Source organism: Aulonocara stuartgranti (assembly GCF_965226115.1).
Source record: "Aulonocara stuartgranti genome assembly, chromosome: 4".
Taxonomy (NCBI): domain Eukaryota; kingdom Metazoa; phylum Chordata; class Actinopteri; order Cichliformes; family Cichlidae; genus Aulonocara; species Aulonocara stuartgranti.
In genome coordinates this window covers 16,064,797-16,088,091 of record NC_138942.1, presented here as the reverse complement: position 1 = coordinate 16,088,091, position 23,295 = coordinate 16,064,797, and the positions used below count along the sequence as shown (strand labels likewise).

At 40.3% G+C, this 23,295-nt stretch overlaps 4 protein-coding genes across 4 annotated transcripts; 2 read left to right on the top strand and 2 right to left on the bottom strand.

The window, feature by feature from the left end:
- The first annotated feature begins 1,154 nt into the window (after positions 1-1,154).
- Positions 1,155-6,227, top strand: LOC309705907 (ras-related C3 botulinum toxin substrate 1-like). The gene is made up of 6 exons (XM_082531981.1): positions 1,155-1,254; positions 2,509-2,580; positions 3,003-3,120; positions 3,396-3,458; positions 5,031-5,199; positions 5,305-6,227. Exons 1-6 carry the CDS (start codon positions 1,220-1,222, stop codon positions 5,433-5,435), a joined length of 588 nt encoding a protein of 195 aa, XP_082388107.1. The 5' UTR covers positions 1,155-1,219; the 3' UTR covers positions 5,436-6,227.
- Positions 6,228-9,828: 3,601 nt separating this feature from the next.
- On the bottom strand, positions 9,829-12,858 carry LOC309705531 (inactive serine/threonine-protein kinase 19-like). The gene is made up of 7 exons (XM_082531434.1): positions 12,726-12,858; positions 12,308-12,403; positions 12,078-12,220; positions 11,751-11,986; positions 11,340-11,437; positions 11,101-11,248; positions 9,829-10,285 (listed from the first exon to the last, which is right to left on the bottom strand). Exons 2-7 carry the CDS (start codon positions 12,399-12,401, stop codon positions 10,240-10,242), a joined length of 765 nt encoding a protein of 254 aa, XP_082387560.1. The 5' UTR covers positions 12,402-12,403; positions 12,726-12,858; the 3' UTR covers positions 9,829-10,239.
- A 52-nt stretch (positions 12,859-12,910) lies between these two features.
- dxo (decapping exoribonuclease) lies at positions 12,911-17,338 on the top strand. The gene is made up of 7 exons (XM_082531432.1): positions 12,911-13,147; positions 13,924-14,383; positions 14,541-14,767; positions 15,872-16,091; positions 16,173-16,308; positions 16,397-16,491; positions 16,568-17,338. Exons 2-7 carry the CDS (start codon positions 13,926-13,928, stop codon positions 16,707-16,709), a joined length of 1,278 nt encoding a protein of 425 aa, XP_082387558.1. The 5' UTR covers positions 12,911-13,147; positions 13,924-13,925; the 3' UTR covers positions 16,710-17,338.
- On the bottom strand, positions 17,002-23,065 carry slc25a17l (solute carrier family 25 member 17-like). The gene is made up of 9 exons (XM_082531433.1): positions 22,704-23,065; positions 22,471-22,531; positions 22,027-22,093; positions 21,615-21,769; positions 21,233-21,349; positions 20,995-21,140; positions 20,731-20,826; positions 19,997-20,082; positions 17,002-19,889 (listed from the first exon to the last, which is right to left on the bottom strand). Exons 1-9 carry the CDS (start codon positions 22,776-22,778, stop codon positions 19,742-19,744), a joined length of 951 nt encoding a protein of 316 aa, XP_082387559.1. The 5' UTR covers positions 22,779-23,065; the 3' UTR covers positions 17,002-19,741.
- Positions 23,066-23,295: the final 230 nt, after the last annotated feature.

The window sequence follows — 23,295 nt, the reverse complement described above, 5'->3', positions numbered from 1 at the left end:
CTTGAGGCAGCTTAGTCACGTGACAACAACAAAACAGCAGAGCAGGGAGGAGGATGAGGAGTGATGTGTGCGTGTGTGTGTGTGTGTGTGTGAGGGCGAGATGAGTATGTCTGCACTGGCATGGTTACTGTTTGATGAAACAGCAGCAAAATGTTGAATTTAGAGTAGAAAAACACATTTAAGTTTCAATCCTGTCACACTATCGACCCGTCCACTCATATTGGCTTTTTTAAATATCTCAGATGTGGTGGCTGCTGTTGTGCTTCATAATTTATGAGTAAGCTCATGTTAAATGCTAGATAATATTATCTCAAGTTATAGTTATGAAGATATCTGGAGCTCCGAGTTGGAATTTCAACAGGAATTTCCCCCTTAAGTCAGATTTGCTACTCGGAAAGTCCAAGAAGTCAAAGGATGTCAAATATGGAGCTGTCTGGCAGGAAAAAAGAGAAAGACTACAGAGAAGATCCACGGATGTAGTGAAGGAGGAAGTGGAGAGGATTGGGGTGACAGGTGAGGATGGCAGCTCCTGCAGCGCAATGCAGAGCATTAAAAGTGTTGCTGTCTGAGGCGGGTGAGTTCACTTAATGTTAGTTTGTTTCATGCCTTTTTTTTCGTGACTCTAGCGAAATATCTAGGTCTCGATAACAAACATAATTTATAGTAGTGTAAATAAAATAAAAAATGACACCTATAGTTTTAGGTTGCTGGGCTTTTGGTGAGTTGGGATTAAACATTTGATTATACTAGTCAAATGTATTAATTAAAGTAAGCTGTCAGTATTTGTGTCTAGCTGCTCGCTGTACTGTCTTTAAGTGTAAAATTCATAAACTATATTCAAGTCAATTCAATTTTATTTAGAACAACAACTATTATTATATGAGTATTGGTTTACACACATACACATTTGTATTAACTGCTAAAAAAATAAAAAATAAAGGAACACTTTAAAAACAAATCAGATCTCAATGGGCAAAATCATTAAAGATATTGAGTTATATATTATATATATATATATATATATATATATATATATATATGGATGGATGGAGGGCTCCACCTTACCATGGAGCAAAAAACCTGTTTTCCTAGCTTTGACTGTAACACTGACGACACGTCCAGCCCCAGCGCCAGCATCCGACTTTCAAGGTAAACGCAAAGAAGCATGATAAGAAATAAGCTCCTGGGCTGACAGCATTCCTCCAGTTGCTGCAGCGCAATGCAGACCATTAAGTGTGTCGTCGTCGGAGACGGGTGAGTTCACTTACTCAATATAACTTTATTTTATTTTTTACACCTAGTTTTTACCTGTAAAATGTGATGGCTGTGGCTCAGAGCAGGTAGAGCAGGTCACCGACTGATTGGGAGGTTGCTGGGTTAACCCCGGGTGCTCCAGTTTGTGTGCAAATGCCCTTAGGCCAGATATAAAATCCAAGTTGCTCTCCGATGTGTCCACCTGAGTGTAAATGTTACACTGAAAGCACAGAAAAAGGTGTTTGTATGAATGAGTGAACAAGGCTTTGAGTGCTCAGAGGCAGTGAAGAGTCAGTCCATTTTCATTACATTAGCTAGATATTTAGGATTGTCATGCTACTACTAAAGTTTTCTGTTGTAGTGCAAGAAAGACAAAAAAACATCACTACTTTTTGGCTGCCATGCTTCTGGTGACAAGTTTTTATTTATATTCTTCATATCTGGCTTTCAAGGCAATTCAGAAAAGAAAGATTTTTCTTATCCTGAGACAGGTGGGAAACTGGAAAAGGGGAGAACAAATAAAGGCAAAAAACCACACTGTCTACAACAGATGAAAAATATCTGAAAGTCATGGCCTTAAGACAGAAAAAACAAATCCAGCAAGGAGATGGGTCTGGCCCTTCAGCTGATCAGTTACTGTTTGCCAAAGCCGCATCAGACATAATCTTTTTCGCATGGTGGCTGTCAGTAATTTACACAAGAACTGGACTTTAAATCAGTCGCAACAGGTTCAGGTCATCAAATATTGGCTTTTGGGCTTGTACATTTGTGCATGTTTCAGTAAACTGTTGCTACATCCCATATTCATTTCAAACTATAAAGAAATGATTACTCAGGACTTTTGCACATTACTATAACTGTGTTATGTTGTTATATTAACACTGTTTATTAAAATAACTGTATAACACAACTGATAACATCTGCTCCCACATTAAAGTTACTGTGTTATGATTAGCTATAGCTGCTACTTTAATGCTAACATTTACTGATAGTTAAACAGCTAGCATTCACATGTGTACCAGATACTTCTGATAACTGTCGTGTTGTGATAAGTGTTGTTCAGTAATGTGGATGTCAGCTACTGTTCATATGTTCAGCTACCAGTGAGGGGAGGGGCTGTGTGCCTGCCTAAATAGTTTTGGCAACCTGAGTCCAGTGTAACAAAGTTGATTGTCCATCAGTTCAGACACAGCATTGTTGTTGTTTTTTTGCCTTCTCTCAGTAAATGCTAATCCAGCTTCTTCTCACCTACAGAGAAGTAGGTAAGACCTGTCTGCTCATCAACTACACCACCAAAGCCTTTCCTGGAGAGTACATCCCCACAGTGTGAGTATCTCACTTTGCAGTGCAGTGAGTATTTATTTATTTATTAAAGCAAGATTAGCAAACAGTGATCAGGCTCCACCCTCCTTTAAAATCAGTGCATATGAAAATTTGGCTTGCAGAGGAGCTTACAATCACAGCAGTGGACTGTAACTAGACCAGAAATACATGTTACAGGATGTTATGAGGAAACCCTTCAGCCTATCTCATTCTGATCTTAGCTGTTACTGTAACTGTGGCATGAAGTCATTGATAAACAAGCTTCCCAGTGAGTGAAATTTAAGAGAGCAGATGCCATAAAAGTCTACAATAAGGCAGATAAGATATCAACTTCCACTTCAGTTGTTTTTTTCAGTAGTTATATTTTGACAGTCTATATAAAGCCAGAAGGGTTTGGTTTATTTGTGCTTCATCACTTCTGTCAGGTTCGACAACTACTCCGCCAATGTTTTGTTCGATGGGAAGCCGGTGAGCCTGAACCTTTGGGACACAGCAGGACAAGAAGACTATGACAGACTCCGCCCCCTTTCCTACCCACAGACGGTACAACGACCACAAAAAGAAAGATTACACAATGTTGTGCTATACTTCACTTACATTACTGTGCAAAAGATTTGAGTCACTCCTTAGTTCTTTATATTTCACTTCCAGTGAAGTAAGATGTTCCTATGATTTTTTTTAAAAGTGGTCTTCAGCAGTAGTTCTCCATGCTTTCTGAAGGTCTTTAAGTTTTCCGTTGGACATTGGCAGCTTTTTCACTGATTTTCAAAATATAAAGAATTGAGGCTCTGACTGTTTTGCTTTCTTTGTCTTACCAGGACATTTTTCTCATCTGCTTTTCCCTCGTGTCTCCTGCGTCATTTGAAAATGTCCGTAATAAGGTGAGTAGTCGCTATATTATGGAAAGGTGGCTGCACAATGTCATCCTATTAAGGTTTTACTAATGAAGTACTGACAGTGTCAGTACTGTCATATCAATATCATGACATTTACTTATATTGTGCCTGTGCTGCAAAGCAAGCACAAGCTGCTGTGGATCAAGACCTAACCATAAATTCAAAGGAAAAATGTAATTATATGTCCCAAAGGATTCTATCATGATGGAAAGTAGAAACCGCAACTACAAATTAATTTTATTAGTGAATAATGTCTCAGTTAATTTCTATTAAGTAGTGAGTTTTCATAAAACCAGAAAACGACAAGAAAGTGGAAAAGGGCGACAAAATATTTAGCATTTTTTTACTTTTAAAATGTGCCATCAAAATTAGGTTAGGCATATTTTCTCTTAATAAAAAAGTTTTTTTTACTAAGTGTGAGTACTCTGAAGTGTGACATATGCCAACTAAGCAGCCCACTGCAAGCAGCCAGGAGTAGCAGACTGGATCTCCAAGGTGGAAATCACTGCTGAGAACACAAATGGTCGTCTCACATTTGCCAAAAAGCATCTGGATGATCCCCAAGACCCACAGCATTTCATAAGAACACCATCATACCAACAGTCAAACATGGTGGTGCTAGTATGAGGGTCTGGGCTGCTTTGCTGCTTCAGGACCTGAACAACTTGTTGCAATTGATGGAACCATGAATTCTGCTTTCTACCAGAAAATCCTGAAGAATTTTTGGCCATCAGTTCATGCCCTGAGACTCAAGAGGTCTTGGATTATACAGAAGGGCGATGATCCAAAAAACACCAGCATGTCCACCTCTGTATGGCTCAAAGAAACAAAATTAAGATTTTGGAGTCAAAGTCTGGATTTCAACCTGACTGAGATGATTAGGTAACCTTAAACAGGGCTTTCATGCTTGCAAACCCTCCAGTGGGGCTGAATGAAAACAATTCGGCAGAGAAGAGTGGGTCAAAATTCCTCCACAGTGATGTGAAGTACTCATTGGCAGTTATTACAAATGCTTGATTGCAGTTCTTGCTGCCAAGGATGGCACTACCAGTTATTAGGTTTAGGGGCAATTGCTTTATCACAGTTATTTTAGATAATCTAATGTGTACCAATGCTGACCTATTGCTCTGGCTTTGGATTTCAAAGGTGTCTTACTCCCGTCTTCCCCCTTTAAAAGAAACTTCTTTTGTTTTTTATTTTTTAAATAATGTATCAACTGTATGGCATTGTATGTTTGTAGCCAGGTAATAAGCATTATTTTGTAACATTTAGAGTTAAAGCCTTCAAATAACCAGTCGAACTCACATCCACACCTACAGCCAAATTAGATTCACCACTTAATCCAACATAAATGTCTTTGAGTTGTAGGAGGAAACCCTCAAAAGCACAGGGAGAACATACAAGCTCCATTTAGGAATGCTCCACATGATTCATTCACCAAAAATCAAAAGAATGACAATGCAAATAGGAAGTAGCTGCAGCTTCAATAAAATAAAGTGTTCAAGGTGGTGCAGGCCGAGCTGGGAAGTTAAACTCATAAACATTGTCTCTTTGCAGTGGATTCATGAGGTGAGACACCATTGTCAGAACACTCCCATAATCCTCGTGGGGACCAAAATGGATCTGAGAGATGACAAAGACGCTTTAGAGAAGCACAAGAAGGAGAAGAAGACTAATATCTCTCCCATTAACTACCCTGATGGACTGGCCCTGTCCAAAGAGATTGGTAATGGCTTCAGTTATCTCTAATACTTTTTCTTTTAAATCATCACGGAAGACGGCAGATTCCAGTAATAAACCTGGAATCTGGCTCTCTGTTTCCTGTCTTCAGGTTCTGTCAAGTACCTGGAGTGCTCAGCTTTGACTCAACGTGGCGTTAAAACTCTGTTTGATGAGGCCATCAGGATTGCCGTGTCCCCTCCACCTATCACCAAGAAGACAAAGAAGTGCCTTCTCCTCTAAGACTTCACTGAAACAGTGTATTTCAGATTCTGTCCTTCAATGTGTGCATCAGTTATACAGTTGTAAGGTCAATTTTAGGAGACATTGCTTCCTAAAAGTGTATACTGATTTTTGGTAGTAGGAATGTTTTCAAATAGACTGTACACATGCTGTATTTTAGCCGAAAAGAAATTCTTTGATCTGTTGTCTCTTTAAAACACAGCTGACAGTCGGCTGCTGTTTCCTGCTCAACCACATCAAGCATTTATAAGTTAAAAACGCCACTTTCTCTCTATGGAAGCAGGCGTGTCAACAAAGAGCTTGAACTTGAACTAACCACCTGTGAAGTTTGGAGTAACGTCTTTACTGGTAATTAATTATTTGCCTTAATGGTTCATGTTAATTCACTCCCATGAAGTAAATGAAGTCTGAAGCAGAGAGAAATGAATGTTGTATACGCTTAGCTTTATGAAGAAAAGCTATTGTGCTCTTTTGTTTTGTTTTTTAAAGCCAAGAAATTCCCCTAAAACAGGTTCTGTTTGTTTTCCTTTGAGCCAAAATGGCAAAAATGGCTGAAGTGTTGCTGACTCACTTATTCTTGTGAATCTTTCATTTATACCATACTGAAAAAATAAAGATTCACCATTATTCGAACATATTTTAATGTAAATAAAAATGTACATTTTTCTCCCGATCACTGATGTAATTAGTTAGAGCAATAAAATAAGATTAGATGTACGTTTTGGGCAACATATTAAACCACAAGAATAACACTTAAAAATATATTTTGCATTATGCTTTTAGAAAAAATCAATTAATGACACTGTCTCAGAAATATCTTCATTAATATACACTCAACTGCTCATCAACACAAAATCTATCCAGACAGTCCTTACAGACAAATAAGCTCAAGACGACTTCCCTGAAGCTCAACCGGAGAATCAGAATAAGCAAGAAAACTGATTTACGTTACTTGTTTGAACCAGATTACTCTGCTTAAACTTCTTCCCTTGCAACCTGAAACCAGATAAGCAGTACATATCAAATGGATGGATGGATCCTGATGCTGCTGGTGGTGTGGGGGCAATTTTCTTCACACACCCGAGTACCAACACCACAGTCTACCTGAGTATTGTTGCTGACCAAGTCCACTTCTTTATGACCACAGCATACCCATCTTCCGACTGCTTCCAGCAGGATAACACACCTCGTCACAAAGCTCAAATCATCTCAAAGTAGTTTCTCAAACATGTCAGTGAGTTCACTGCACTTCAGTGCCCTCCACAGATCTCAGTTGAGTAGAGCACCTTTGGAATGTGGTAGAATGAGAGTCTGTTGGGAGAAAACTCTGTAAAAAACCCAGGAGAAATAAAGACACAATGAGACAAGGTTACTTTTTATGCTTTAACGTGTGCACGGGTGAGCTGCAAAGAACAACTCACGACCATGAACAGAGGCTTGGCATTTTTATAGGCACAAATCACAGAGACAGTGAGAACAGGATAAGAAAATAATAAACAGATAAAATAAACAACTCCATATGTGGCGCTAGTCTCGTCAGCAGAGAGCTGGGAGAAAGCTGTGAGAGATAAAACAATCTAAAACAATATGTCCCAAAACAATATGTCTTTGCTGGGAAAGTCTAAAAGGATAATTCTAAACTAATCTAACCATAGACAAAGGGCATCTTTGTACATTTAAAAGAAGGTAAAGAAACATAGAATCATTTTTCCTGTAACAGAGTCTCATCGTGGATCTGCAGCAACTGTGTGAAAGTATCATATCAATATGGCTGAAATTCTCTGAGGAATGTTTGCAGTGCCTTGGTGAATCTGTGCAATGAAGAATTAAAGCAGTTCTACTCTGTAGATGGGCCAGTGATCATCAGTTTTTGACCATCAGAGATATAAAGAAATTTTGTAAACCTTTTGACTGACCCTAATGTTTTTTTGAGGGTTAAAGTTTGAGTTAGATTCGGGTTAAGGTAAGGGCTCGTCACCAATTTGTAACTGTTACAGTTGAGAATGAAAGTGGAGCACTAAATGTATTGAGCCCCACTCTTAAAAGAAACTCAAAGTCTTGACACTTTCTGTAAAATTATATTTAAGTTTTGTTTTTTAGAGCATGTTTTATGCCAACTTGTCCAAGTATAGAATAGGCTTGGTTGGTGCTAACAGACATCGTTTTATCTACACTCAACAAAAATATAAACGCAACACCTTTGTTACTGCTCCCATTCCCCATGGGATGGACGTAGAGACCTAAAATTCATTCCAGATACACAATATAACCATCCCTCCCAAACAGTGGTCACAAATCAGTCCAAATGTGTGGTAGTGGGCACATCTGCTATATTGAGATAATCCATCCCACCTCACAGGTGTGCCACATCAGGATGCTGATCTGACATCATGAGTAGTGCACAGGTGTACCTCAGACTGCCCACAACAAAAGGCCACCCTGGAATGTGCAGTTTTTTGCGCTATTGGGGGTCTGGGGACCCAGAACCGGTCAGTATCTGGTGTGACCACCATTTGCCTCATGCAGTGCAACACATCGTCGCATGGAGTCTATCAGATTGTCAATTGTCGCCTGTGGAATGTTGGTCCACTCCACTTCAATGGCTGTGCGAGGTTGTTGGATATTCGTGGGAACTGGTACACGCTGTCGTATACGCTGGTCAAGCACATCCCGAACATGCTCAATGGGTGACATGTCCGGTGAGTATGCTGGCCATGCAAGAACTGGGACATTCTCAGCTGCCATCTGCCCTGAACAATGTGAACCATGATTCATCCGTGAAGCGCACACCTCTCCAACGTGCCAGACGCCATCGAATGTGAGCATTTGCCCACACAAGTCTGTTACGGCGACGAGCTGGAGTCAGGTCAAGACCCCGATGAGGACGACGGGCATGCAGTTGAGCGTCCCTGAGACGGTTTCTGACAGTTTGTGCAGAAATTGTTTGGTTGTGCAAACCAATTGTTCCAGCAGCTGTCTGGGTGGCTGGTCTCAGACGATCTTGGAGGTGAACCTGCTGGATGTGGAGGTCCTGGGCTGGTGTGGTTACACGAGGTCTGCGGTTGTGAGGCCGGTTGGATGTGCTGCCATATTCTCTGAAACGCCTGTGGAGACGGCTTATGGTTGAGAAATGAACATTCAATGCACGGGTGACAGATCTGGTTGACATTCCTGCTGTCAGCATGCCAATTGCACGCTCCCTCATTGCTTGTGGCATCTGTGGCATTTTGCTGTGAGACAAAACTGCACATTCCAGGGTGGCCTTTTGTTGTGGGCAGTCTGAGGTACACCTGTGCACTACTCATGATGTCAGATCAGCATCCTGATGTGGCACACCTGTGAGGTGGGATGGATTATCTCAATATAGCAGATGTGCCCACTACCACACATTTGGACTGATTTGTGACCACTGTTTGGGAGGGATGGTTATATTGTGTATCTGGAATGAATTTTAGGTCTCTATGTCCATCCCATGGGGAATGGGAGCAGTAACAAAGGTGTTGCGTTTATATTTTTGTTGAGTGTAACTAGTCACAGAACTGATAACTCTGAAGAAAAGAAGGATACTAAAACTACAAAAGCAATCTAGGGAGTTACCCTTGTACTGCATATGACAGCAACAACTGGTTTTATCCATTGTTGGCTAGCTGCACTGAAACAGGAGAATCCACCTGTCAGTGGGAGTTTTGTAGAACTATAAATGAGGACTGTGTTGGGGAAAGCCTCTTTGGTGCATTTGTGGCTCACTGGAGTCAGACACTGTCCCCTTTGTGTTTGATATTTTCTTGTGGGGATGGGTTGACAGACATAGCGGTGCAATCAGCTGGTAGAGCAGAGCTCCACAAAATATGATCACAACTATTTTGTGCAATTTTACAGTGTAATTTAACCCCCAGTTTTCACCGTTCAGTTATTCTTTTAACAAACACTTCCAAACTGTTTACAAAAGGTTACAAGGAAGTTTCCAAATAAAGTGGACTCAATGTAACTATAATATCTATGACATCAATGTAGTCAAAAGATCAAATCTGCACACACGCACACAGAGTGGAGCAGTCACGTTGGGGAAAACCTAGAAGGAAAAAAACAACTTTTAGCTTAAAAATAGAACTTCTAATCTCAAGCTCAGTCCTGCACTTGTATTCCATACATACACTGTGAGGTTTTGGACGAGATGAGTGAAAAACAATTCCTGGGAATTATTAGTGGGACATGAAAAATCCTGTCTGAAGCTCTCAGGAAAAGGGGCCTGTTCAAAACAATTAATGAGCTTGACCCTTCTAAGGGTTTGAAATACAGTTAAGTACGGGCAAAGGATGAATGCTGCACACAAGTGATGCTGACTGAGCACAAAAACAGAAGAGACAACATGAGAGAAGCAGCGAACAAAAAATGATGTAATCCGTTTTACTTAAAGGTGACACAGTTTCAAGCTTTGACAGGCGGGACATTATTTGGTTTTGGAAAACTGACCTTCAAGTTTCAAACAGGATGTTGGGAAATCTCATTTATTTGTAACAAAGCATTTTGTTTCCTGAAAACACTCAGCACAGAGGCAATGATTGCCATTAGGTTGTGAACTCCATGTAGACAAGGAATCTCATATGTGATGCAAAGAAATTTAAATAAATCTTATTACAAGATAAACCAAAACTTGACAACGTCTCGTCATCACAGGTCATTAGTAGCACATTTGGCACAGAATCTGCACTTGAATACTTAAATTAGTCCATTCAGTCTTTTTATAAACACTTTTCATTCCGTTCATAAATTTCTCATCGTCCGTCAGCGCCTGACGTCAGCCTCACGAATCCACAGATCGCAACAGGGTCCCTGAAGTTGTCGGTATGCTGGAAAGAAAGAAAGCATTCATTAAAATCAGTGGGATCAGACGAAAACATGACTCGAGTTAGGCGGAAAACAAGTCAGATTGTTTTGGACGTTAAAGAAAAGGAACCACACTTCAAGACAGACGTAATTTTAAAGATCAAGAGTTGTTAAAACTGTTTGACAGTAACACGCACACATTAGTGACCATAAAGACTAATAATCCTGTAAATAGACCAAATGGGAAAAAGGAAACCTTTGGGAAAGGCAGAACACCATCATACATTTTGGATCTGTTACCACCAAACACCAAATCTTTCTAGAAAAGTGAAATTGGAAATGTCAGATGATGCCATTTGTTGGTACATCACAAAGAACTTCATCTGATTAGAGTAGTTTCGTGATAATAAAACTACACATTAAATGTAATATGAGGTGATCCATTTATAAGAGGTTAACACATGAAAGTGTTATAAACTTAAACTCCTGTCTTTGAATTGTTTTTTCTACAGCCCTTTAAATTTGGCCTGTATAAGCTATACTAGCAAATTTTTAAGCTAATTATCGCTCAACTGAATGTGAGATTATTTTGAAATTCCACATTGCTGAAGTCATAGTACCAGATACTTGACCTAAAAAAGTTTTGAAAGACACAGGTCTAGTCTCCCTGGACTTTTTTCAGAGAAATCAAAGATGGTCGGATTGGGAGTTTCTTAAATTTAGTCCAGTTACTGAAATACGATTGAGAGCAGCTGTATTTAATGCCTTAACAGGTGGTTAAACTGACCTACTAAGATAAAGGTAAGGAAAGGAGGTAAAAAGCATCCAGTCGTATTACCTCTCTACCAGCTCTGCGCCAACAATGTCATAAATGTGGTATTTCATATGGAATTTCACTTGTGAATTCGTCCGCCGCTCCTCGATTTCTGCCTTTAAGACTTCGCCGTATTTGGACTTCTTAACCATGCTGAGCACTGCTTTACGGCCTAACGGCAAAATGAGAACAAAGACATTAATGGGTGTCGTAACTAAAGGAAATCGCTGTTACGATTCAATCAAGTGAGATTCAACACCAACCTTTTATGAAGTACTTTGTGAATTTGCCAGAGTTGGGAATGGAAAGCCACCAGCTGCCTGCATCCCTCACAGTCAGGACCCCAGACTTAACCAGCTGCCTGTGTGTGGGGAGAAAACAGATTCTGAGTTGATCTTTATCTTTCAGAATGGCCAAGTCAGAGGTTACACATTCATTCAATAATGCCAAGCACAAAGTTATGGAAATCGGTATAAACAGCTTTAATGCCACAGAAAATGTTATTCTCTGCTACCCCTTTAAATAAATGTCAAACTCTTTCAGTCATTGTCAGCAGTGTTGCTTTACTTTTTATTTATCTAGGAAGTTAAATGTTAAACTATGTCCAAGATAGAAGGTTTGGGAATGATAAAGCTAAATAATAAACGCATGCAATATATGGGTGTCTTTCATACGTTATCTCAGAGTCTGTGAAGAGAAACTCCTTCAGCATTTTGTCTTTCGTGAAGCTCAGATCTGTGCAAGCGGACACCACTTTCTCCAAGAACCTCTCCACGGTGGCTCTTGTGGTTTTGCCCTCCTCTCCCGCCAGCACTTTGGCCTTGTAGTCAGAAGTAAAAACCAGCCCAAAGGCTTCTGCGTCGAACCCGAGCTGGAACATCAGCAGATCTCCTCGTTCACGCATCTTATTCTGTTACCGATGACAGCAACGAGTTGTATTTCACATCTGAATCTGCAGAAATGATTACACATACATTTCTAGCACTTAAAATCCACCTTACCACCTCCTTGTCCACCAAAGTCTTGTCACTGTGTAAGCTGTAGAGCTGGTGCTTCAGCACAATTTGAGGCAGTGCATCATTGAAGAGCTTTCTGGGAAATAGGGTCATGAGGTACTCCAGACTGGATTTAATGTCAGCTGGTCCTTTTAAAGTGAAGAAATGACAGTGTGAACTTCAAATGAAGAGTTTTTTGATCACGTTATTGTAGATTTTTTAGGAGTCACACCCACCATCTTCAGCAGCAGTAGATCCAAATTGTTCTGTGCCATTTCTTCTCTTCTTCAGATTGAAAGCGTCTGAAATCAGAGCCCGTTTCCTGCTCATACCTGAAGGAGAAATTTGCACCTGTTCACTCCAAGATGCTGCTTTTCTCGCTACACAACGCAGAGCCTATTAAAAGACCTTTAAATGGTCAATCATATCATTATTTCCTACTAATTAAGAATAATGCCCCACAGTCAAGATCCACTCCTTTGCCAATTTCTGATGAATGAATTATAAGACATAATCTCATATTTTCCATAAAGGTACGCTCAGAAAACAAGTTTTGTTAGGTTAAAAACACTACACCGTTAGCCATGCTAACGGTAGCTCGTTTATCAACATTAGACCGAGCTATTTGAACTCGAAAATAATTTTCGTCCTTACCTGATGAATAAACCCAATAATAATGTTTTTTTTTTCTTCTTTTACATCACTTTATTCTCTGCCAGAGCCACAAACCAGCCCAACAGCTACAGGGAACTGCTACAACTCTTCTTTTCACGGATATTTACAGTGGTTTTAGAGGAAGTGTCGCCGCTAACACCGAGCAGCGGATTGGATGGAAAACTGCACACGGAAGTGGCGTTAGCTTGTTGTTAGCGTGTGAGACTAGTTAGCTGTCTCGCTACAAAAACAAGGCAGCGTTTTTCTAACTCAGCTACTTCTTGGTTTTAGTCGGTAAAGATGCAACAAACGTATGTTTGTTGTTCCTGTGCCAAGTCTGTTATTTTATTTCCTCTGACATAATATAAACAGGGAACTTCTAACGTTAGCTTAGCAACCTCTGCTCGCTGTGCTGTAAAGAGGTAGGTTATCACTTACTTACGTCTTATTTATTCATGAAAGTACTCTTTAGTTTTCGTAGTGGGGTTAGTAACAGCGGTATTAGGAAACCTTTGTTAATTTTAAACATGCATTTAATTGAGAAACAGTGCAGACACACGCCAGACATTACCTGCCTCTTTTCCATTCAACATTCAACACATAAACTGTTATAAGCACATCAGGCGGTTCTAGGTCCAGATATGCTGCATTTAAACTTAAACTAATTCATTGTTTGTGTACAATTTGTTACAGAGAGGAAAGAACACATTTCTAATTTTAAATATGCAGCACTGTGCAAAAGTCTTCAGCCACCCCATCATGTCTTTATATTTTGGTAGGAAAATGTGGAACCGGTGCAGCGATTTATCAAAACATGTTCAAGCATACAAGAGTATAAAGTATATAAGGCAAAAACAACTTTGTACAGTTCTAACGATCTTGAAAGCCAATATTTGGTTTGACCACATTTATTCTTCAACGCAGCCTGAACTCTGTTAGCAAAGCTTTCCTGTCATTTCTTTAAGCAGTCTTCAGGAATAGTTTTCCAGGCTTCTTGAAGGACATCCAAAGCTCTTCTTTGGATGTTTGATGCAAACCGATTATAAGGACACAGCTTATAATCGGTTCTTTGCAAAGTTGCCTGTTATATTTTTAAAAGTTAGCTAAAGAATATGCACATATGCATTAACCCTAACCTAACTTATCCCTGAAAAAATTGCACTTAAAGAACAAAAACTCATAAATTCTTTCTGTCCAGCTATGGACCCCCACAGATCCAGCATCAGCTGTCACAGCCATCAGTCCTCGTACAAAAGACAAAGAGACGACAGTGGCAGAAGTCCTCGTGAGAATAAACACTTCAGAACGAACACACAGCACCAGTATCGGTCTGAGTCGGCTCTGGGTCAAAACCCTTTGAGCTGCAGGACTTTAAGCACGAGAAGAGAGCTTTATGAAAGAGACTTTCCTGTTTACAAACAGCCTGTGGAAGTGGGATGTTTTTCCCTCGACTCTGAGCGTAGATTCTTCAACGACAGCAGGCAGATGAGGTACTACGTGGAGCCTGACAGGAATCCAAATTTCAACCTGAGGGATGGATACAGGGATCGCTTTATAAAAAGAGACGACAGTGTGAAGGAGAGGCTGGACCATATTCTCCGGTGGATTGTAGCCAATAAATCAAAGATTAACCCAACAGGGGCAGCAGCCTCACCTCGGTAAGTGTAGCTGTGAGGTTCCTGTTTTTATTGTATTTCTCTTCAGGTGATCAAGTAGGTCCCACACAGAGAGAGAGAGATAAACATTATTGATCTCTAACCACAACAACAGTTCCTACTGGACATGTATTCTTTGATCAACCTCTACTCTTTCCAGCGCTTTAGATGTCGACTTTGTGACATGGCGGGGCCACCTAACTAAGCTGCTGACCACTCCTTATGAGACAAGGGAAGGCTGGTTGTTAGCAGTCACCAGGTTCAGGGGCACATTTTACATCAGTGAGGTGGAAACGGAAGCTGCTCGCAGGGAACGGGAGAACCGCACCGAGAGGCATGAAGAGATGATGTACTGGGGATACAAGTTTGAGCAATACACATGTGCAGGTAGGTGGGTTTATGTAGTACCTTATTTTTCCTTTTTTTTTTAAACTTTGGGTACTGATTTAAACTGCCTTACCCACAGCTGATGATTCACAGGCATACCTCATAATCAACTGGTTTTATATTCAGTCCATTTGTGCCTGGGAAGCACAACATGTGAGATTTCCACTATGGGGAAAAATGCTAATGGTATAATAAAAAACCCCAAACAAAAACAGTACTTTTGCCTCACAAAAAGAAGGTGCAGGTTTGATTTCACCGGCTGTTTTCGTGTGAGCTTTGCTGCCTGTGTGGGTTCTCTCCAGGCACGCTAATTTACTGGGATTTTCCCACATAACCATCTCTAGGGTTTACAGAGACTGGTTTGAAAAGAGGAAACATCCAGTCAGTGGCAGTTCTCAGGGTGAAAATTCCTCATTGGTACCAAAGATCAAAGAGAGACTGCTTGGAACTGATAGGAAGGCAAGAGTAACTCAAACAACCACTTAGTACAATCGAGGTAATCAGAAGACCACACCAGGTGCAACTCCTGTCAGCTAAGAAAAGGAAACTGAAGCTATAATTCATCCAAGCTCAACAAAACTGGACAATAGAAGACTAGAAAAATGTTGCCTGGCTGATGATTCTTGGTTTGTGCTGCACTGGTAATGGCAGAATTGGGGATAAACAACAGGAAAACACAGATCCATGCTGCTTTGTGTCAGCAGTCCAGGCTGCTGGGTCCCTTAGTACCAGTTGAGCATCATTTACATGACACAGCCTGAGTATTGTTGCTGATTATGTTCATCCCTTTATGACCACAGTGCCTATCTTTTGATGGCCGCTTCCAGCAGCTGTCCTTTTAAAAAGTTATCTTCATGTCTTTATGTAATTGAAGAACTCGAGTAACAGCAAAGACTCGTAAATGCAGTATGATTGTTGATCTTACCACGATTAATTAAAATTACTACACTCTATAAAAATGTAATGTGATTATTATAATGCCCAACACTGACTTCAAATCATTATTTTTTCTGTACATATCCGTGTGTCCATTATATTAGATATGAAAACTAAACCTAGCACAGTGCTTTCAGTGGTAAAGTTTCACCTTTGTCTCTCCTGTAGACAATACCCACAGTCTACCTGACCCTGGTGGAGTGGTTAACACCAACGAGGCCTTCTGCACTGTGGTGCAAACTCGGCTCGCGGATCACAGACTGCTGTTCTCCGGCGAGGTGGACTGTCGAGATAAAGATCCCAAAGCTCCGGCTGCTCCTGCCTGTTACGTGGAGCTGAAGACCTCGGCAGAGATCTGCACCCCCAAACAGCGCAGCAACTTCCACAGGTACAGGATAAAGTAAAGCCTCATAATTTTCACGTTGTGTGGTTGGCTGGATGGTAACGCTTTTATTTTGGCGCTCCTCAGGTTCAAACTGCTTAAGTGGTGGGCCCAGTCTTTTCTCCCGGGAGTCCCTAGAGTGGTGGCAGGTTTCCGAGATCAGGAAGGTGTCGTTGTTTCCGTGGAGACCTTTCACATTTCTAAGATCTCCCATCTCATCAAGGTAAAGCAATAAATAACTCGTGATTTAAAAACATCTGGCAGCACACCATGAGCACACTTCATGAGCCTTCTGTACATCTTTTAAACAGAACGAGTATAACTGCTGGAAGCCGACAGTATGCATGAACTTTTGCTGCGATTTCCTGTCTTTTGTGAAGCGTGTAGTTACCGAAGACAGTCCTAGGTGAGCTATAATAACACTTTTAAAATATTCTGGTTTGGGGTAAATACATGTTAATCTCTTTCTGTTGTCATTTCAGAGTGGTGTACCTGTTCTCCTGGGATCCCTACAAAGATGTCACCTACTCTGCCCACAGAGACTCTCAGTATTGCTTCCTGCCACACTGGTATGTTGAGGAGATGACGAGAAGTGAAGACTCCCAATATGAGCCTAAAGCATAATTTATACTTCTGCACTGAAGTCTGAAAGCCTGGAGTTGATTCATTCCCTTCCAGTCAATTAGAAGAGGAGGAAACAGGCCAATCACAGTTGTTTTGAGGAAGGGAGGTGCATGTCAGCATAGGATATTGTGACGTAAGATTTAACCCTACGTATGGCTCTGATAAACTGAATTGCAGAAGTATAAATTCCACCTGAGGCATGGTCACGAATGCATCATTATCCTGTAGACCTCCAGTGGAGGACATTTAACGTGGTAAACATTTGCATGAGCTCACCAATCACTACTCAGTCTTCTGGGGGGATTCTTTTATTTATTTTTTTTAAAGCAGTGATGAACTACATTTTATCTGGCATGTAATGATCTAAACAAAACACAATTAAAGAAATCAGTATTGTTTCTCAATCTTTTTTTTTTTTTTTTTTTTATTCCCTGGTTATAACAATAATTTACAACCCACAAACAGTGTTATATTTATTTAAACAAAATTAGAAAATCTGTGTTGTTTTTTTTGTTGTTGTAAATGAGTCAAGATGATATCAAATAAGAACTGGATGTAAACAAAGTTCATTTTGTAAAATATAAAAAGCAAAATTGTAAAGCTTTAATCAAAAAAAAAAAAAAACCAAACATTTGGAGCTGTTTTTCCTAACTGCTACCAAATATAAGTGACAACTGGCAGAGGAGCTGAAATCTGGTAAATGTGTCACTTGGCTAGAGTATTGATAGAACAACAAAAGGTCTAAAGGCTGCGGTGTTAAAGGGAAGCGCCTCTCTTGGTTATAACCAAGACGTAAAGAGAGAAAAACCAGTTTAACAACAACAGCAGCAGGAGGAGTGGATCAACTGTCAACCGGCATCAAGTTGAAAGGCAGCATTAACTGTCATTTACCACATCAGAGAGAGAGAAAGTACTGTGACAAATACTGTGAATCACTGCGATCCCCGACAAGTTTACACTACTCGCAGGGAACTGATAGACATAATGGAAGACATCTGTGTGAAAGAAAAAGAGCGCACGTCGAACACTGCGATATTGAAAACAGTAGAAAAAACTCAGTGCATCAAGTGTTTGTGTAGATCAACAGTCACTGAATAACTTACAAACGAGTGACAAAAAAAAAAAAGAATTAAACCATCGACAAGCATCAAAATGAAAAAGTGCCAAAACCTGCAGCTCTTTAGAGTGAGACTGGCTTCAAAAGAGTCAAAACCCTATAACCTTTGATGTTAAAATGCCCAGCTTTACAACAAAAATAAATGTGTTTGCAACCTGATACAGTTTCTTTTTGTCTTTATAACCTGTTAGCCCCAGTCCACATGGTTGCTTTCTTATCTAAACTTTACAAAAGCTCAAAAGTAAAAGGTGTGGCTACGCTGACTTACAGGTACATGCCGACACAGATGTCTGCTCAGCTTAACCAGTTTTTGTAGCATTGGTGTCTTTTGTCGTGTAATAATCTCACCAGTAGTAAACTATCAAAGAAGCTTGTGTTCCAGTCTTGCCACAGAGTCATCCATAAATAGTCACTTCTGGCTCATAAACCCTCCAAAACTTGATAACAACAACATTTTAGCAGCCAAAACCTTAAAATGCAGAGTACAAAGCTAATCAGTAGTTGATAGTGGATCCATCCACGTTTTATATTCAGTCTATGGGGGAAACAAACCTCTAATTCCTGCAGTGAGGAAATATTATACTCTGACTGGTTTCATGAACACACAACAGTAAGAATCAGAAACTACAGCTTTTGCAGTCACAAGACCACAAAACAAGCTAATTTGAGAGAAATTTGTGTGTAGGTGTTAGTTGGTGTACTCCACCACCAGCAACATAATGAGGGTGTGTCTTTTGGAAGAATACTGTTTATCTTTGTAGGTCCAAAGACTTTAAGAATACATGCTGAGGTGCACTGATGCTGTGGACGCACAACTAAGATTTTAGCTTGTTTTTTTCCTTTAATTTGTCACTCGTCTGTATGTCAGTTCATACAGTTTCTTTTTCATAATGCATTACAATCAGAGGCACTTGCTACCTACAACTACTGCAGCATGTGCAGACACATACACTGTGCTTTTCCCTCAATTTATATTAAATTAATTTAATTTAATGAGGTTTCCATCTTGCAGGATTTCACAACTGGATAAATTCACAGTTAAAAGCTTAAGTGTATGTAAAGAATGGCCCAGTGGTTTAGATTAAGGCAGCAGTAAACTTATCATCACGTGCAATAAAGCTCAAATGTTAAGACAAAAGTCTTAAATTGAAATACACTTTTTCAAATTCATATGAAAATGTAAATGTAAAGACAAATATCATTCATCTCCTATAGTGAAATATGAAACTACAGCAGACTCATGACAAAAACTCGGACCAGGGGAAAGCAGCTAGTCTGGCCCATTGATTTGAACCAGTAATTTCTTAAAGAGCATGTATATTTCCACGAGAGCTGTATCAGTCTTTCAGTGCAGCCAACATCTCTCAGAAAGAGGCCAAACAGGTGTATTTGTGTTCTTTTGCCTAAACGGGGTTTTTTTTGTTGGTTTTTTTTAAATCATCACCTGACAGAGTTTTATTTTTTAACAGTAGAAAGTTCAGCTCTTTGAAAGGTGTTCTTTTCAAACAGTTACTCAATACAGGACCTGTTTAACTCACCTCACACTAGAAGATATTATACAGCAAACCAAACTAATAAATAATGTCTGTATGTTTTTCTTTGTCACATAAACTCAGTTAACTTTAGTCCCTGCAGGACCATGCTTAACCAAGAGAAATGCACCAGTGGAGAGGATGTGTATGCACAGATGTTCACAGTTAGAGGTTAACAATAGCAATAATTAAACCCCCCTCTGGTTTTGTTATATAATTTGGGAATGGAATAGGAATGTGGGGCTCCCAAAGCACCATTGCGGGCTCATATTATCGTGCCTATGCGACAGAAACAATTCATAATGTTAGTAATAGCATCAGCAGGCTTTAAAACCTACTGAGGATGAGTGCACTGACGGTTTGCTGTGTTCAGGTAGCAGTCTTCAGTGCTTCAGTTTCTTGTTCATCCCCATGAGTCTGAAGGTCACTGCAGCGATCTTCTCATACACAACAAACATGAGTGCAGCCGTCAGTACCGTCTGTAGCAGCTTGGCCTCCAGGCCTTTGTACAAACCGAGAGCACCGTGCTTCCTGCGATAAACACGGGTATACAACTGTGACCACTGCTACATATTCACACATGTGCTTGTTGTGAGTCGAGTGACTAGATAGTGTAATTTTAGAGATGCTGCACTCACTTTATCCGGTCCATGAGCAGGAACAAAATGTTAGAAAGGCTCCCCATCACACCACCACCCTCGGCGTCACTTGTATACTGGCCAAACTGATGAAAAAGCATAAAACAAGTGATGCATGTGTAGTAAAGATTAAATATAATTTACCAGTCATGCATATTTGCATCGAGTGTTTGATGGTATTAACCATATAAAGATGCTCTGGTTTCTCTAAATTTTTCTATTAATACACACTCACCGGCCACTTTGTTTAAACCGGTTCATCTGCTGATCAATAGAAATATCTAATCATCCAATCACATTGCAGCAACTCAGCTAATTTAGTGATATAGTGAAGTTGCTGCTGAGCATCAGAATGGGAAAGAAATGTGATATAAGTGAATGTAGCTTGGTTTTTGGTAGCAGGCGTTCTTATCTACTGGGACCGGATCAGAAATTTTTTTCCCCCTAATAAAGTTTCTGAGGAGTGTACACAAAATTAAGTCAAATTTACACAATGTTGTGTCCCAGACTCAGCCAGGAGTTCCACTTTAGTTTTTAGTTTTTGAGGAAACATCATTTTGCCCGTGTAAGAGTAATAGACTGCTTTTGGCACACATAAAATTACACAGATACAATTTGTAGTTGTTTTTGTCTGTTTACTGAATTTTCTGTCATTGCAAAAATGTTGAACTTCATCAGCCTAATCTTTGAAAAACAGAATACAGGAATAACATTTTCTGTATTAGAGTATTTACCCTCAGTATGGCCTGAACTGTCTGCAGAGGATACGTGGCAGTGGTAGCGATGGCCTTGGCAATGGCTCCAATGAGAAAAATCTTTGCTGAGGATATCTGTGGTAAAAGACGAAAGTTCACAGGTCAGGTGACTGATCGCTAGATTGGTCTAAACAGGGTCCCTCCTGATCGCAGCCCTTCAGCTATGGAACGACAGGATGCTGACTGATTAGCTTCAATAAGGCAATATTGCATACATCACTGGTTCCCTTTAAGTCTTCTTACCTTCCTCCCTCCTCTGCCTGCCTTCCTCTTCATGGCCTCATAAATCATGAACTGCACAGCAGGGTTGAGTACGAGGACGAGAGAGGGCAAAGTGCCGTTCCACAGAGTTCCCACCCCCTCGTTGGCTATGATCTGTGAGAAAGCATCTGAAAGAGAAGCAGTGAGGTTTGACAATCACACAGACACAAGACAAGCACGTCAGAAGTTTTGACCTGTTTAACAGATATGAAGCGCTCACCAAATATGCCTCTGTAGTGAGTCTGGTGGAGGTCTTCGTTTCTGAACTTTACCCCCTGCATCTTCAGTCGAGTGTTGACCACCCACATGGGAGTGGTCAGGATCACATTCACCACTCCTACATGAACAAGAGATATTCAAGTTTCTTGAATCCACAAACCAGAGGATAATATCACCATCTTTTGCATACAGTCTATGGGATACATGCATGCAAACGTTTCACACACAAATCCAGGATTCATCCATTCAATCCAGACATCTGTCACACAGTCACTCCCTCCACTTTTGAAAAGTTTGCCTTTTGTGCTACAGGCTTCTCTATTAATTGGACACCTTGCATCCATTTAAGTCTTTCAGACAATTTCCATCAGGTCAGTACTTACCTGACACAATTCCAATGAGCAAGTCTTTCCCAGGTCTGGACTGGCCTGGACCAGATGCCATCAGCTTCTTCAGTGAGTTAAACGTGTAGAAGTAGACAAAATTGGAGCAGCAAAGGCTGGAGATAACTGGGAACCAGCCTCTGTACAGTGACAGACTGGGAGAGGTAGTGATGAGGCATTTGAGTACTGTGTTTTTAGTCATGTGGTCAAAACATCATCCTAAACCATGGATTAGATTACAGCTGCAGCTACCAATTATTTTCATTAACTGTTTATATCTGTGATTACCTTGTTTTGGTTCATAACATTTGGTTAAATTATAAATATGGTCAAATAAGAGTAAAACAAGGCTTAACTTGTGTAATTTCTAACCAGAAGCCTCAGTGATTTTAAATTCCAACACTATACGTACAAGCCTTCTTCCTTTGCTATCTCAGCCAGAATGACTGGAGTTGAGTTCGACTTTCTCTTCTCATCCACTGAAAAATAAACACAAATATGCCAGAAATCAGGCAATGAGTCTCTGGACAATGACTTGACACACAAAGATCAGTTTAACTGCATTATCTCAGCTTGTGGAATATAAAAGAGTGGAAGCAGAAAGGCATAACACACCTTTTTATGTCTCATATAGAGCTGAACATGAGCGTGCTTTGCAATAAATAAAAAAAAAGACACATGAAACAACAAACAGAAATTGATTGTTTAGGAGGTAAAATAAAAACTACATTTATCAGTGCGCTACTCTTTGGGACGCAGTTACGGTTGCTCTATAATGACCCCAGCGTTAAACCTCTTTCAACTCTGCAGCTTATCAGGTGACCTCTGTCCAAGATGATAAAGCCCCCCAGCTCACCCTGGAGTCTGCTTTTGGCCGTGTCCAGAGGAAAGAAGACGGTCATAGCTGTCACACTCCCCTAAAAAGACAATGCACTGCAACATTAACATCCATACTGACACCTGAAAACACAACATCTAACACCATTGTTCAGCTTAAAGTGGTTTCTTCAACACCATGCTATCTGCTATTAGAAGGATAATACCCCAACCCCCATAAAAAACAAATAAATAAGAAACAAAGCTACTCACCATTGCACCTGCCACAGCATGAACCAGCGTCTCATAGGATAGGAGGCCGACGGCCGAGCCACCGTTGTCGGACATCTCTGCAGGTTCTCCCCGGTCCAACCACACAAGCTAAACACCGGGAAGTAACTGCCGTGAACCCAATGGAAGATGTCCGGGTTTTCCGAACAGTGGAAACGTTTTAAACAATAATTATTCACAACTTCATGTTATAGGAAGCTGAAAAGCGACAAGAAACAGAAACCAAAGAAGAGAGTGAAAAACTGTCAGATTGGGTTCACTCTCTTCTGGTCGGGGGATAGTTCCTCCCAAGATGCCGCTGATTGGACAGGTTCTTCTTCTTCTTTTGTTGACTCTTCTGCCGGTTCTTTCTTCTTCTTCTGGTTTTGGTAAATCATTAACTTTAGCATAGAATTTATTAGCCACCTACTGGACTGGAAGGAGAAGTGGTGGAAAAACTATATGGGATTTTACAGCACTTATTTGCGGCAGTTCACCACAGCATGTGTGATTTTCCAGATTTTTTCTGACACACCCCAAAGGGACAGACTTAGATATCATAATCATCTAGATATGACAACACACGGTCTAAGAG